This window comes from Canis lupus, chromosome 9 (genome assembly GCF_003254725.2).
Source record: "Canis lupus dingo isolate Sandy chromosome 9, ASM325472v2, whole genome shotgun sequence".
Lineage (NCBI taxonomy): Eukaryota > Metazoa > Chordata > Mammalia > Carnivora > Canidae > Canis > Canis lupus.
In genome coordinates, this window is record NC_064251.1 from 34,395,081 (window position 1) to 34,410,580 (window position 15,500).

Here is a 15,500-nt window from a genome sequence, read left to right on the forward strand (position 1 = left end):
GCTCAACCTCACAATCATGCTGAGCCCTGGCCTCTGATGCTGGCTCTCCTGCTATTGACGCTTGGCAGGCCAGGGCTAATTCCCTACCACTTCTTCACACAGAGGAATAACAGCAGGCCTTCTTCTCTTCTCCAAAGGAACGATATGTGAATTAGGTAGCATGAAGAAAAGTGTTTTGAAAAAAAGTACAAAGTCCTGTACAAATGCAGGAACCGCAGTGTTGGGAGAAACTGCATATGACCTTCCATTTTCAAAACTCTTTATTTTTCAGATGTCTTTTCAAAACACATGAAAACACTGCTAAGTCAATATTATACACTTAAGCTATTTTAAAAGGAGTAAGGCAATAGAGAAAGCTGAAAAATACTTTACCCTACACTGTGGTTTTTACCTCTAGAGCTAAGTTTTCTTCAGCAGTCGAGGAATAAAAATATTCATGTTCTGGAGTTAAAAATTCATCTGTTATGTCCTCAGAAGACTCTGGTGAACAAGTTGATCGCATGGACTGATCCTATTAACAATGCAGGAAATCACTTTTAGGTTGGTGTTCATTGTAAACAAATCCCTTTATAGTTGGATACAGTGTTAATAATGGGGTTATCTAAAATTACCCAGTAGTAAGAGTGATACTCTCTGAGCTGGCCCTTCTTGCCTGCTCAAACATTTGCCTCTGACTTCCTTCCCCAGTGAGCTGTGAAACCTCTGCAGCAAGTGAGGCAAATGACAGTCCTGGGACTCATCATCTTCATCTGCACAGTGGAGGGGGAGGGAGTTGGGTGACCTTTCTGTTCCGAAATACTAAGAAAGGCCCTAGACAACTCAAGCTGGGATGGAGCTTGAACACCCACAGATGCTTTGTCCTCCAGATGAGGAAGCTGAGATCTCTAGCAACTGAAGAGTTCCCTGGGTGCTATAGTTTAAAAGCAAGCGAAGGAACATGATGTTAAAAATAGCAACACAAGGCGCCTGGGTGGCTCAGTCAGTTAGGTATCTGCCTTCAGCTTGGGTCATGATCCCAAGTCCCTGAGATGGAGCTTGCTTCTTCAGGATCTGAGCTCACTGTGGGTATCTGCTAGAGGATTCTCTCTCTCCTTCTCCCCCCCAGCTCATGTCTGCACTCTCCCTCTCTCTCAAGTAAATTTAAAAAAAAGCTTTAAAATAAAAATAACAATGCAATCTCAATAATAAAAATAAAATTTGAAAATTCAAAAGTACCAATTATTTCTTCAACATCTCTGTTCCACCTCTTCCTTTTCTGCTGATTTTTCCACATGCAGGCACTGATTACCACATGGGCAGGCAACTAACTCCTCTTTATACCTTCAGTCATCTCTTTGCAGAGGTTTCGTGATTTATTTCCTTGGATGCTGCTTTTGCAACAAGCCTCCTCTTCCTATGCACTTGGCAGCTGCTCCCTTTTACCTCTCATATCAAATTGAAACTTCTCAGGTAAGCCTGGCCTCACATACTCTCCCCACTCTCCTGACAGACTTGCTTCTCCAGTCAAGCCAGTATACTTAACATGGCCTATCCTTCCAGGTCTCATGTGAGAAAAAGAAAAATGTTACTACAATTGTATTTTTATATTATTTCATTTTCAGTTGCTGTTTATATTCTTTAAGTGACTGTGTCCTCATATCATAATATTGAAAAATTCTGGTCCCTCAGCCTGGCTGGACTGTAGCCCAACTGCATGCTTTAAGGACATGTTAAATCCCTAAAACAGGGCAGCCCTGGTGGCCCAGTGGTTTAGCGCTGCCTTCGGCCCAGGGTGTGATCCTGGGGACCCAGGATCCAGTCCTGAGTCGGGCTCCCCTCATGGAGCCTTCTTCTCCCTCTGCCTGTGTCTCTGCCTCTCTCTGTGTGTCTCTCATGAATAAATAAATAAAATCTTAAAAAAAAAAAAAACCCTAAAACAGGGTTAGAACCTCAATACACTGATCCTGCTGAGGTGCAGTCATCAGGCATGAACACATTCTTTCTGCTGAGAGCTGAATTTGGGTCTTAGAGGACATTCTAGGCAAAGGCACTCTCATCACAACCCTGGCCTTGTTCTTCCTACTCCAATCAAACCTCAGTCACCTGTTGGGCTACAAGCTTTGATACTTGACCTCACACTGGGCTTCCAGAGTTGGTCTCATCTATCCAACCAGACAGGAAGCTCAAGGGCTTCCTGAATCTGACACTTGTCTGTGTTCTGCACAAGCTCCAAGATACACAATGCTCTAAGTTGAATTGACTCAAAAAGTATTTAGGCGGGGAAGAAAAACTTCCTCATTTGTGTCAGACACGTGAGAACACATACTCCCAACAAAAAAGAACTACTATAGACAATATTTCACTGTCGTAGTATATAACAACTCAGTTCTACTTTGTCAGATTCAACCTGGCTCTGCAGGCCATATTACTTACACTGTAAGATTTCTCAATGACCACAGACGCATCAGAACTTGCTTGAAAGACTTCACTATGCTCTGGCTGCTCATTTTTTCTGAGAGACAGGTGCCTGTTACCTAATGATTTTAACACAACCAGGGCCGTAGTCATTCAGTGATATTTAGATGGCATGGAAGGAGAGAAGAGTGGTGTGAGAGAAGAGATGTGGGAATATTCTGCCAAGGGTGGCCATGTCCCATCTGTCAAGTTCAGTCCAGAAAGTGATTTGGCCTGGCCCCAATACATAGTCTTGTATCATCAATCCTTTTGCCCACACATTCTAAAGCAATGCTTAATAAGGAACAGATTCTAAATACTGAAAGAGCCCAAGCCACTAGATTGTCTACCTAAGTGATAATTTTAGATGCATCTTTCTTTGACTGGTAAACAACTATGAAATAATATTCCATGCCCTACTTTCAAACAAATAAACAGGTGGAACCACATGGCTTTCAGTTTAAACCTATAAATTCTATAAAGTGATGACAGTCAATGCCTTTTGTCTCTAGGTTCTTCTGGCATAGAATCTCTGGGAGCCAGTGGAGTTTTTCTGGCTTAAAATGCAATGCAAGGAAATGGGCAGTAGGGAATGGCCATCTATCTACCACTGCACTCAAGTAAGAAAGATTCATTTCCCTGCCAGGTCAGATCCAGGGACAGGATCATTGTATAGAGATTATTCTGCTTCCTTTGAGCAAACAGATCTGCTCCAGTAACAGAAAAACTCACAAATCTTTGGATTTCTTTACCTTCTGGAAGGACAGTAGAATCAAAAGGGTACGCTGCTTTCCCAGGTAATTCAGGGTTCCCAGAGAAAAGGAGAAAAGACCAAGCAAAGGAAATATGCCAGGAGGCTTACTAACAACTTGATAGAGTTCACCTATCCCAATGCCTCCAACTGAACTTACTGATGTAGCTTTGAGGCCCAGGCTGTCTGCCATGCTGATCCCTGTCACAGTCACCGTTGTCCATTTTGTCACATTTGCCATTTCCTCCTGGCTCATCATTTTTCCTGGGATACTCTACAGTGCACTGCCAGCCCAATTTCTCAGGGTCCCTCATCGGGAGCTGTAGCAGGGAATCAGGCTCATTTTTAGCCTCACCCTCTAGAGTCATACTACTCTGAGGATGCCATGGTGGTACCATCAGCTGCCCAGTAGCTGCTCTCTCTGCCATTTCTTTCACCTCCACTGGAGAGAAGAGAAAGCAGCATTTAACATAGAACTGTGAGCACTGGAAACAAAAGCTTTTGCTTCCTAAAGAGCTGCCTTATACTTTTATATTTTATAGCTCATATTGTAAAAAGAATTGCCTTTTTAGAATTGCATCAACCTTAGCTTGGCCCTGTTTGGCTTGAAGGGGAGAAGAGAATTGGTAACAGAGGGAAGGAAAGAATTTCAGTTCATTTCTGAATTCTGGTAATGGAAAGTAGCAGAAAACTTGTAGATAGACATTCTTGCTGTGAAAATTTTATAATAAAATAACATCTATAGCCCCCAGTCTGTAGAGACTAGTGGAAAGGATTCTCTCTGAGTTTGTCTAGCCTCTCTAGACTACAAAGAGCTCATATTTTGGGAGTGTGTGTGTGTATGTGTGTATATGTGTGTGTGTATTTTTTTAATGTGTGTCTGCATGAGCACATCTTCATTCCAAATGTTCTAAACTTTTGTTATTGTTATTTAACACATTAGTATTAAAAAACACAGATACCATATCCTTTTAAACTTATAAGATAAAACTGTTACAAAAGGAAATGCCCACAGGATATGCAAAAGTGACACTGCATGCTCTCTACTTTCATAATGAATGTTACACATTAAATTTCTATACTGTGTATTGTTTTGCTACACTTGTTATATAATATGCATCAACACATATATAATGGAAATGTTTCCTATAAAGTCCAAAAATGAAAAAAGTTTTTCCCAGAAAAATAAATCACTAAACAGAACAGTATACATAGTGGTGGGCTTGACAATCTCTTTTCTTTAGGCTAATAACACAAAACGTATTCATTTAAACAATGTTTAAAAAACTCATCTTAATAAAAGCTTATTTTTCCTGACTAGGTGGTAAACAAAAAAGGAGGAGGAGGAGGAGGAGGAGGAGGAGCAAGAAAAAAGCACTTCCTTTCTGCAATTTATAATCAAAAAGGCCTTGCTTTTAAACTAAAATGATCCAATAGAAGAAAAGAAATGTGGGAGGCTGGTGCAATACGAGCTGTGTACTTAGAGATAAAAACCAGATTAGAAATATACTTTAAATTTCATTGGCCCAACAAAATCTATGACTTTTTACTCACTTTTCCATTTTAAGTGTACATTTCCATCATCTTCATTATTTCTTAACCTCACATTACAGATTTCAGAAGATACAGATTCCAGACTCATCCTAAATTGGGGGAAGGGTGGACACAAATATGCCAGTTTGCTCAAGTTTCTGACACAACCCTGAACCCACAAGCCCACCCAGAGGACAGTCCCCCTACTCTCAGAGCCATTCCTGAAGCTGAATGACTACCACCAGAGAGCGCCAGACTCAATGTTCAGATCACAAAACTCCTTACCTCATAGAGCCCTGGTCAGGGATAGCCAACAGGAGAGGTCCCTTGGGGTGGCTTGACACAGTGACAAGTGCGCTATTAAACTGAGTCAGCCTGGTTCGGGCACTGGACTCTTTAGGCCTTCCATGGCTAAGAAATGAAAGGACTAGGTTAGAAGATCTCTGAAGATTTTTTTCAGTTTCCAAGTTCAGATTTCATGATTCTAAAAGCACTCCTGAGAAATTTTCAGAGGGAGAAGAAATCCACAATTGAAACCCAGTTTCACCAGACAGACTTCTGAGCCCTAGCAGAGCCCCCTAACAATGCCACAGAACACAGGTGATGATACAATTAACTGTTCCTTACCCTTCCATCAGAATCTCCAGTAACAAGCCCACCTGCGTATCAGTGAGAGCACAATAATTAACATTTGCAAAAATGGCCACAAGGCACCAAGGAGTCTAAAGAACATTCAGAGATCTTCAGCCTACTCTCACTAAGTTCAAGACACTACCTGCCACTCACCAGATGCCTGCCTGTGGCATACTTTAACCTTTCAGGACCAAGGTTTCCTCATCTGAAAATTAAGGGAATCTTTCTTCCTCTACATATCCATGATTACATATACATCTCATCGCCTACCAAAGTAACTCCTTGAAAATATGTGACCTGTGGCATATGTATGAATTCCTTGTCATCGTGAATGCCCTACTTCCCTGCTGGATCAGGGAAGACACAGAGACACTGCTGAACTGGAAAGGGCAGATCTGGCTGGCTCCTTTAAAGAGCAATTTGGCAGCAGCTATCAAGAATCTTTAAAATGTTTAAATCCTTTGACCTAGTAACTCTACTTCCATCAATCCATCAAGGACATAACCCAAAGTGTAGAAAAAGCTGCACTACAAGTCACTGCAGCCCTATTCAAAATGGATAAAAGCATGAAACATGCTATAATTCAACAATGGGGGGGGGGATCCAACAAGTTTGAATTTATAGGATGTTTTCTTTTTTTAATCTTTATTTACTTAAGTAAACCCTATATCCAACATGGGGCTCAAATTCACAGAATTTAGGTTGATGAGAGAGATCAAGAGTTGCACACTCTTCCAACTGAGCCAGTCAGGCACCCCCAGCATGTTTTTTAATAATGTGGGATAATGCTCTTGTTCTAATGTTCTAATGTTAAGATGAAAAATCAGGATATGAAAGTACCTATATGGGGGGATCTGGGTGGCCCAATTGGTTAAGCATCTGACTCTTGATCTCAGCTCAGGTCTTTATATCAGGGTTGTGGTTCAAGCCCTGCATTGGGCTCCACACTGGGTGTGGAGCTTACTTAAAAATGAATGAATGAGTGAATAAATAAATAAATGTAACTGTATATAATTACAATTTAAACTTTTAGGGCAGCCCTGGTGGCGCAGCGGTTTAGCGCTGCCTGAAGCCCAGGGTGTGATCCTGGAGACCCTGGATCGAGTCCCACGTCAGGCTCTCTGCATGGAGCCTGCTTCTCCCTCTGCCTGTGTCTCTGCCTCTCATTCTCTCTGTGTTTCTATGAATAAATAAATAAATAAATCTTAAAAAAAAAAAGATTAAACTTTTAAAAGCATACAAAAAAACTAGGTGAATTGGTAGCAAAATGTCAAACTTTCTTTTGTCTGTTTTTTGTTCTTTTGGGGGAACAGGGTGAATGGAGGTAGGGGAGGCCACAACTATGGCTTTGCTTTGTCATCTAATGGCCATACTGTCACCACACCTGCTTCTCTCAATGATGTGAGCTCTAACCCCTTTGAGGCCAGTTAGTTGGTTCTACAGTAATTCCCTTTGTAAAGGTAAAGTACATTGAACTAAAATTTCTGGGCATTTTCCTTGATTCTCCTTTAGTGGGCACATTTACCAATGTGAAGGGAACAGAAAACTCTTGTCATTAGTCTCAGTTACCACTGGGAGAGAAACAAAAAGTTACTTTTTTCCAGGAGAACTGACTTCAAAGCCATGGATTAAAGCTACCATTTAACAACAGAAAAAGGAAAACTAAAATTGATAGACAGTCTTTCTTGAAACACATTTACTGGCCCTTTAATAATTGCCCCTATGCAAAATAAAATTTGTTTTACCTAAATTCTGAAAAACTCAGGGTACACATATGCTCTCCTTCCTAGAATTTGTACTGAAGCTGACTGATTTCATTGATTTGGCTGAAAATCAAAGGCTGCATGGTAACAGTTATACTGGTCAACCCCTCCTCTGGAGTCAGGGATGCTTATTTTGAACAACCCCAGTTTCCAAATAGTTTGGTCTCTGGGGCACTGACAGCTGGAATATTTGGCATTTCTTTTAATAAGAAAAATAATCTGGGAAGCTTTGGAAAGGAAAGGTGCTTTGCTTTTTGACAAATGATGATTTCTGCCTGATTAGCCTGCCAGTTCCTTTACCTTGGATGTTTTCTCCTACAGGTTTCCATTATATGGCTCATCCTACCCACTTGAAATAGAAAACCTGCCAAGATCTATTTCTGTTAGTATTCTTCATCACCCAATCTCTTTGTCACAAGACACATGAAGATCATTTAGTGGTTTTGGGACCACATGGGTGTCTAAAGGCCTGGTGACACAAAGAATAAAATGTTACCCCACCTGCTGGTATTTGGGCTCCTGTTTCTTTCCAAACTGTGCTTGGCTCCTTGAGTGGGCTGTGATTGTTCACAAGGGCTCTGTTTTCCAGGTCCACAAAAAGTTGGCAGCTTAAAAAGTAGTAAATGTGTTTCAGTACTTTGATAAAAGAAATTCCTCTTCACTCTCACATTCTATTTTTCAAGTCATTCTTGCTAAATATACAAAAATAACCAGACTTACGAAGATTATTTCCCTTTGCATGTTTCATATCTAGTAACTCATCTTTTGGCTGGAGGTCCTTATACAGAAATGCTGGCCCCCAGGAAGCCAGTCCAGACTGGGAGCAAGTGAAGAATGAGCAGATAAAACAGACTTCAAAAATCGAGTAACTTTCCCTTATACTATTACTAAGTCAGCAAGCTTTGTGGCAGGAGCTTTGGGTCCTGGGTTCTAGTCTAATCCTTCCTCAGAATAATCTAAGAGAGTCTTCTGCTTCAGCTTTGTCATCAATATAATACAGAAAGTAGTAACCTGAATTCACCAGTTGGGGATGCTATGAAAATAGGACACAGTAAAATAAAAGCTACAATACTTTGGAAATAGAAGTAAATTAAAGCCTGTATATTTTATCCCAAAGAGAAAATTCTGGATCTGCTTATTACAATTTTCACAAACTTAGTTCATCATATTTTCTAACCTGAAGCAAGTTAAGGTAGCAAATGTGGTGCACTGGGATAGCAGCATGATGTCCAAAGGTGAGAGGATGCATAAAAATGGTCATAAGCTCCCTGAAGTATGAGCTCCAGAGGATTTTGCATGGGGGCAAAGATTCCTTAGCAGGAGCTGAAGGCAACAACTTTATCATGGAGCAACAAATAACACATGTCCTAAAAAATGTCAGTCACCAAAGAAAGATTAGAAAATATTGAGAATATATTCAGAATAGGATTTAGGATAACAGGAAGTTTGTAATGTTTCATTTGGCATGATTAAATATTTAATAACTGAGAAATTAAAGGAATGAATTTCAATTATCTGAAAAATCCATTTAGTTGGAAATGCCATATTCCTTTATTATAGTAGAAAGGGCAGACTTTTTAAAGAAAAACTCAATGTGGTATAATTGTTTTATATATAATCAGATGTACTAGTAGATAGTTTTCAATGACACCTGCCATCAATTCCTTCCCTTCTTGTCCACACTGCCACAAAATAGCTGGAATCGACTTCCCTCCCCTTGAATCTGAGTTAGCTTTGTGACTTTGACCTACGGAAAAAAGCAGAAGTGATATTGTCCCCAGGGCTGGGACTAGTTTTTAAGAGGTTTGGCAGCTTCTGCTTTCACTTGGGAAGCCAGCTGTCATGCTATAGAGAAGATGGGGTGAGACTATTTATTGAATGATGAGAAAGTCAAGTGCAGAGAGATGCCACTAGGAGGAGCCCAGTACACTAGGCATATAAATGAGGCCTTGGACCTTCTTGCCCAGCCCAGCCTCCAGCTGAATACAGTCAAGAGAGTGATCCTAGCCGAAGCTACATGGCGTAAAAGAATCACCTGGGTTAGCCCCAACATGGAATTCTGAAAAATAATAAATCAGTTATTTTAAGTCACTAAGTTTCGTTTTTGGTTGTTGTTGTTACTATACAGCAAGAGATAACCAAAACATAATATACAAGAAAAGTTATTTCCAACAATTTTCTAGCAAATCTGAATTTTCAACAGAAATAGAAGTATTAGAGTCTAAGTAAATTCTTTCTGCCTTCTCTTTACACAAAAAACAAATGCCAATGCTTTTCCAAACGTTTTAAGTGAGGACTGGAGTCTCACTGAAATTCAGCAGGGTACAGTGAAAGAACACCAGACTAGGAGTAAAGAAACCAGCCCCTAATCCCCTGTGGGCCTTGGCAGTGGTGCAGTAGGAGGGTGGGGTGAGGGTGGGGGCCATTTGCCTGGTGCAGGGAATAAAGGGATGCACTATAGGTGGAGAATTTTCAAAGTATAATAAAACCCACTAAAAGCTGACCAGCCTTTTATCTCTATAGACCAGCAATTATAAAAAACTTTAGTAATAAAATCCTTCTTCCAATGGGGATGACTTCTCCTACCCCAACACCATCTCTATAACACCTGGACTTTATGAAGTTTAAGTCACTGATCTTGAGCTTCACACTCTCTAAAATGATATGGCTAACCCATCTCTAAAATTCTGATTCCAGGCGTGCCTGGGTGGCTCAGTTGATTAAACATCTGTCTTTGGCTCAGGTCATGATTTCAGGTCCTAGGATCAAGCTTGCGGGCTCCCTGCTGAGCAGGGAGCCTGCTTCTCCCTCTCCCTTTGCCATTCTGCTTGCTTGTGTACTTGCTCTCTCTCTGTGTGTATCAGATAAATAAAATATTTCAAAAATTAATAAAATAAAATTGTGATTCAAGAGGCAGACAGCTTTCTATGTGTGAACTTATTCAAATTAATTCATTTATTCATTCCCTCAATGACCATCTATCAAGTACCTTCTACATGCCAAGTACCCTTGCTAGGGCACAGAATGAGTAAGACCCAGGCTCTGCCCTTAAGGAGTTCATGGAGGAGCCACTCGGCAACCTCACTAAGCCTCAAGATACATCTCCTAGGCCAGTCCCCATGGTGTTTTCTCAGCTCCTTTAAGCTGTCTTCTTTGATGACCAGGCCCCTCTGTCCCACACTGGAACTACTCCTAAGCAGAGCCTGTGGTTCAATCATCATCATATCCCAGGGTCTAATGTACAGCCTCTAGCTCTATAAATGTTTACTGAATGAATGAGTGAATGAATAAACAATTTAGAATGGGGATTAATACCTGACCAAGATACCATATTTAGTAACTCAATCATGTAAAATTGTCAATACTTGAATATTTTGACCTATAGAACATGCTGCCCTATCTCCCACTTCTTAGCTGTACCTGATGGCTCTTCTCTGACTGATCCCCAGTGCTTTCTTCAGAGACTTGGGTGACAGGTTTCCAGCCACAGTCACTTTTTTTCCTGGACTTTTTGCCAAAATGTCCCCCTTGGAAGTCTCTCACTATAGAAGGCCTTGTCAGTGTTAGGCAATTGCCACTGGTGCCCAGCCACTGGCCTCCTGACAGCTGCATGACAGGAGGTACATAGCTGGATGCTGGGGGGCCCACAGCTGAAGGAAAGTCATAGATGTTTGCAAACTCTCTTGAAGAAGCCCACAAAGACCTGCACTCCTCCTGCTCCTTCTGTATCATCTCAAGCTTATCGATTTTCTGTTGGATATTCCTGAGCAAATGGGCATTCTGATGCATTACTGTTTGTGAAATCTTTAGGTTCAGCACACACTTACTGATGTACTCCTCAGTCAAGCGCCTATTGCCCACACTGCCTGTGGCTGCCTCAAGCAGGCTGGGTGAGCTAAGGGAATCATTTTGCCAATCCCAGTCCTCAAAGGAGAGCTCTGTGCCAGCTTCTGAAGAGCTCTCATCCTCATCACAGAAGCAGCATGCCTCTCTCTCCATCTTTTCCAACTCTTCTTCCATGGACTTCAGTTCATCTGCCTGGCTTGGTCCAGCATCCTCAAAAGATGAACCATCTCCTGGGGGTTCCTCCTCTTTGTCATTCCCCCTGTCCAGGCAGCCTGAGTAGATTTCATTGATTTCAAAGCTACAGAGGCTGGTCTGCCCTGGGCTGGGGCTCCTAGCTTCTTCCACCACAGAGCAGGCAGGAGAAGCAGTGTCTTGGTTCTGAGTCTCCTTAGCCATCATACTTGGACCTAGGACCCGAGGATCTGGTGCTGCTTTCCCAGTGGGAGAAGAAGGACCCCTGGGTGACTGAAGCCGACTGCCTGTTGGAAAGAATGGCAACAAGCAACTAATTAAAGTGATCACATGCCGCTAAGTGGCCTTGCCATGCAGCTCGAATGGTGTGAGAATAGAGAAAGCAGCTTTTTATTTTCCCATTCCCTTCATAGGTGTGGAAGACTATCAGATACCCTCACAAAGGGTGAGAGGGTATTTCTAACAAATGAAAATTTCCATTTAGACGTGAGTTGAGTAGAAAATTGGGGAGAGATCAAACCCTGGGGAAAATGTTCTAAGCTTACATCATAGTGTATTTAAAATACACATAACTAAAAAAAAAATACACATAACTGTCAGGACTAGCAGATTACAGACCCCTGAATCCTAAGGACTAAATTCATAGCTTTTTCTTATACACACAGGAGTCTGAATATTCATGTCGGTTAAAGTTATGCTCTTGGTGAGCATCTGATAAAAGTACCAAAACACTGCCGAGAAGACCCTGCATCATGGGAAGGATCAATTCAAAAAATAACACCAGAACTGACCACCCATCACCCCGGTTGATGGTGTACAGCTTGCAGAGAAGAGGATGAAGGAGCTAAAGTAATGAGCTTGGGGGGTCATTCTGGAGGCTTCCAACCCTGTCCAAAGAGAGGCAGAGATAATGGTCATTTGGCCTGGATTCCAGCTCTATTATAAGCCCTGGAGTCCTAAGCAAGCCACAACTTCTCTAGCCCTTAGCTTTTTCATCTGGAATATAAGGATACTAAGCTGGATAGATTGCAAGGTCCTTTTCAGCTCTGAATTCTAAGATTTCTAAATGTTCTAAAAAGCTGTAAGGCTACAGGAAAAGGATGGAGGAAAATATCAAAATATTAATAAATTATTTCTAAGTAGCAGAATTACAATGGTAAGTAACTTTCTTCTCTGTATGATTTCAAGTTTTCTGTAATGAACAGATAATAGTATTGAATTTAAAAACCATTTTTATTTGTGAATTAAATAAATTCCTAAGAATAATCATGCCAGAAATAAACTGGTTGTTACTGCTTAGTGCTGGATCCAGCCAAAGTGTTTATGAAGCCAAAAAAATTTAGCTTAGTAATTTCAAGCATCTTGATTTTTCCCTAAGGCATCACCTTTTCCCAGTGTACAGTTTGGAGGAGTTGATTAGTTGTAGCCAGCAACTCTCATAATACATTCGTATCAAATAATACTTATGTGGGTTAAGGCCATACCCATTTCCTTCAGCTCTTTTATTTCCAAGTTAGGGGTCTCTTTCAGATGTTCTGATGTCAGTCCTAGATAGACATTGACATCAGGATGGAGTTCATATCTCTGCACTTTGGGGCTCTCAGTTGGCTGAGTTCTTTGTGTTCCAAGAAAATCCTATAACAAGAGAAATATCATCAAGGACACATCTATAATCATCTCAATGTCACCGGTTTCTTTTTAAGTTTTATTTCTTTAAGTAATCTCTATACTCAATGTGGTGCTCAAACTCACAATCCTGAGATCAAGAACCTCACACTCTTCCAACTGAGCCAGCCAGGCGTTCCTTCACTAGTGGTTCTGAAACAGATCTAGGTATCAAATAAACTCCCTCAAAAAAAAAACAAAAAAAAAAAAACAAAAAAAAAACTCCCCTACCTCCTGTCAGACTATAATCCAAATTAGCTAATTCATTGTTATTACTAGTATTTTTTAAATAATAACAATAGTTCCCAGTCACTGAATCGCATTATGTGCCGAGCTTCCCCAGCCTCCCTCATCAATTCCCTGCTGCCCTCACCAAGTGAAGCAGCAGTAGCTCCTTTTCTTGGGAGCCCAGAAAAGGTGTGATGAGATCCAAAGCTTCTTACAACTTGATCTCTAGCTTCTTCCTGGTCTCTAACCCCCTACACTGCTGTAATTAGTAAGCAGAAATAAACTAACAGCTTCAGAGCTTACCTTTAAGTCATTCTTCAGAATGTACCGGATATCTTGAAGGTTCATAGTTCGGTCTTTCTGCTTGACCTGGATGCCTGACTTAACGATATCATAGTAAGGTTTTGGAAGCCTGACATCGGCTTCTAAATATTTTCCCAAGACTATGGCTTCTTTAATAACTGAGCCATCTAAGCCATTCCAGGGTATGTTATCTGTTAAGGAAAAAGCCATAGGAATGAGTAGCATTTAAAAATCATGTTTAGGGATCCCTGGGTGGCGCAGCGGTTTGGCGCCTGCCTTTGGCCCAGGGCGCGATCCTGGAGACCCGGGATCGAATCCCACGTCGGGTTCCCGGTGCATGGAGCCTGCTTCTCCCTCTGCCTGTGTCTCTGCCTCTCTCTCTCTCTCTGTGACTATCATAAATAAATAAAAATTTAAAAAAAAAAAATAAATAAAAATAAAAATAAAAATCATGTTTAAAAAAAAAAAAAAAAGAGGAGGGGCACCTAGGTGGCTCAGTTAGTTAAGAGTCTGGCTTCTGTTCAGGTACGTGATCCTGGGGTTCTGGGATCAAGCTCTGCATTGGGCTCTCTGCTCAGGGGGGAGCCTACTTCTCCATCTCCATCTGCCTACCATTCTGCCTAGTTTGTGTGCGCGCTCTCTCTCTCTCTCACATAAATAAAATCCTAAAAAAAAAAAGAAATCAGGTAAAATTGGGTAATGTTAGTCAAGTCACTCATCCCCTTTAAACATTCATTTCTGGGGTGCTTGGGTGGTTCAGTGGTTGGCTGAGTGTCTACTTTTGGCTCAGGTCATGATCTCAAGGTTCTGGGATGGAGTCCCAATCAGGCTCCCCCCCAAGAAGCCTGCGTCTCCCTCTGCCTATGTCCCTGCTTCTCTCTGTGTGTCTCTCATGAATAAATAAATAAAATCTTTAAAAATAAACATTAATTTATCTTTATAGAAAAAACTACCAATCATAAACAAAACACTGCTTTACCCATTTACCAGAGAAATTCCTGCTACAGAGACAGAAAAAAGTAGTGATGGAATCATGTGCATGTGGGCTCCCTGCTTGCAGGCCTAGACACCACAGGGAATGTTTCATGGCATCAGGATGGGTAGCCCAATGCATTCCTCTCATGGAAGGTGTGGTTTTGCCTCTTAGAAGGTAAACACTGCTAAATAGGAGGGGACTCTCACCCCTCCACTGAATGTGGTTTTACTGTATGTGTGTTCCCCTCTCCTGAAAGATTCCTGTGTCTTCAGATATGTGATCACTTCTTTCACATTAGGGTCTTGCAAGTTTGGAAAAGCTTCCATGTCTTTCACTGAACCCTAGGTGTGTTTGATTTCATAGTTTACTTCTCCAAAGCCAGCCTTTTCCCCTCATTTACAAGTTCTTTTTTTTTTTTTAATTTTTGAAGATTTTGAGAGTGAGTTTTATAAAATTTGAGATTTTATTTGAGTGCGCCCACACACACACACAAGCAGGGGGTGGGGCAGCGAGAGAGGAAAAGGTAGAAGCAGATGCCCCGCTGAACAGGGAGTCTGTTGATTTAGGGCTTGATCCCAGGACTCCAGGATCATGACCTAAGCTGAACCAACTGAGCCACCCAAGCACCCCTCATTTACAAGTTCTTTTTTTTTTTTTTTAATTTACAAGTTCTTAAGGGGCATCTCATAGAGACCCCTAAGCATTGACAGCAATATTCAGTTTAAAAACTTTGTTTAGGTTAAATGCATTACCACTAATAGGATGATAGGTGGGCTTTGCTGAGTCTCAAAGAACAGGTCAAAAGAGAAAGATTTCTGGGAAATCATTTCATATCTTTCATAAGCACAAAGAAGTCTCCTTGAAGAAATTTCTTTTTCTATGTCCTGCATTTTCATAAAACCAACTCCTGGGGGAGCAGAAATCCAATTAGAGACTCTGGTCACAATGAGCTATTAGATCTACCTGTTAAAATCTCCTGTATGATCATAGAAAAGCTGTAAATGTCTGACTTCGCTGTAGCTGCCTTCTGTAAGATCACCTCTGGGGCAGCCCAGTTGTACAGCTGGATCGGGAGGGGCACTCGAGTCAGGTCCCTGTGTATACGTCCATCCTGGCTACAGAAGGAAACACAAGGTCAGGTTCATATCTTAAAAGATCATCATGAGGGGATCCCTGG

General features: G+C 41.3%; 1 protein-coding gene and 1 long non-coding RNA gene across 19 annotated transcripts in view; one reads left to right on the forward strand and one right to left on the reverse strand.

The window, feature by feature from the left end:
• TEX14 (testis expressed 14, intercellular bridge forming factor) overlaps window positions 1–15,500 on the reverse strand; it is a 114,394-nt gene that overhangs the window by 25,029 nt on the left and 73,865 nt on the right. For all 18 annotated transcript variants that reach the window (XR_003133799.3, XR_003133798.3, XM_025440749.3 and 15 more), the window contains 10 exons: window positions 15,287–15,438; window positions 13,348–13,538; window positions 12,636–12,786; window positions 10,534–11,438; window positions 7,615–7,721; window positions 5,003–5,128; window positions 4,739–4,827; window positions 3,345–3,626; window positions 2,413–2,513; window positions 392–511 (listed from right to left, as the gene is read on the reverse strand). Coding sequence is in view for 16 of the 18 variants with exons in the window: in XM_025440749.3 (XP_025296534.1) it covers window positions 392–511; window positions 2,413–2,513; window positions 3,345–3,626; window positions 4,739–4,827; window positions 5,003–5,128; window positions 7,615–7,721; window positions 10,534–11,438; window positions 12,636–12,786; window positions 13,348–13,538; window positions 15,287–15,438 (2,224 nt within the window). In the remaining 2 variants the exon portion in view is untranslated. The remainder of the gene's footprint in view (window positions 1–391; window positions 512–2,412; window positions 2,514–3,344; window positions 3,627–4,738; window positions 4,828–5,002; window positions 5,129–7,614; window positions 7,722–10,533; window positions 11,439–12,635; window positions 12,787–13,347; window positions 13,539–15,286; window positions 15,439–15,500) is intronic.
• On the forward strand, window positions 2,965–7,616 carry LOC125755748 (uncharacterized). Its single transcript, XR_007412973.1, has 2 exons — window positions 2,965–3,230; window positions 7,435–7,616. It is a non-coding gene; the product is annotated as an uncharacterized LOC125755748 (long non-coding RNA).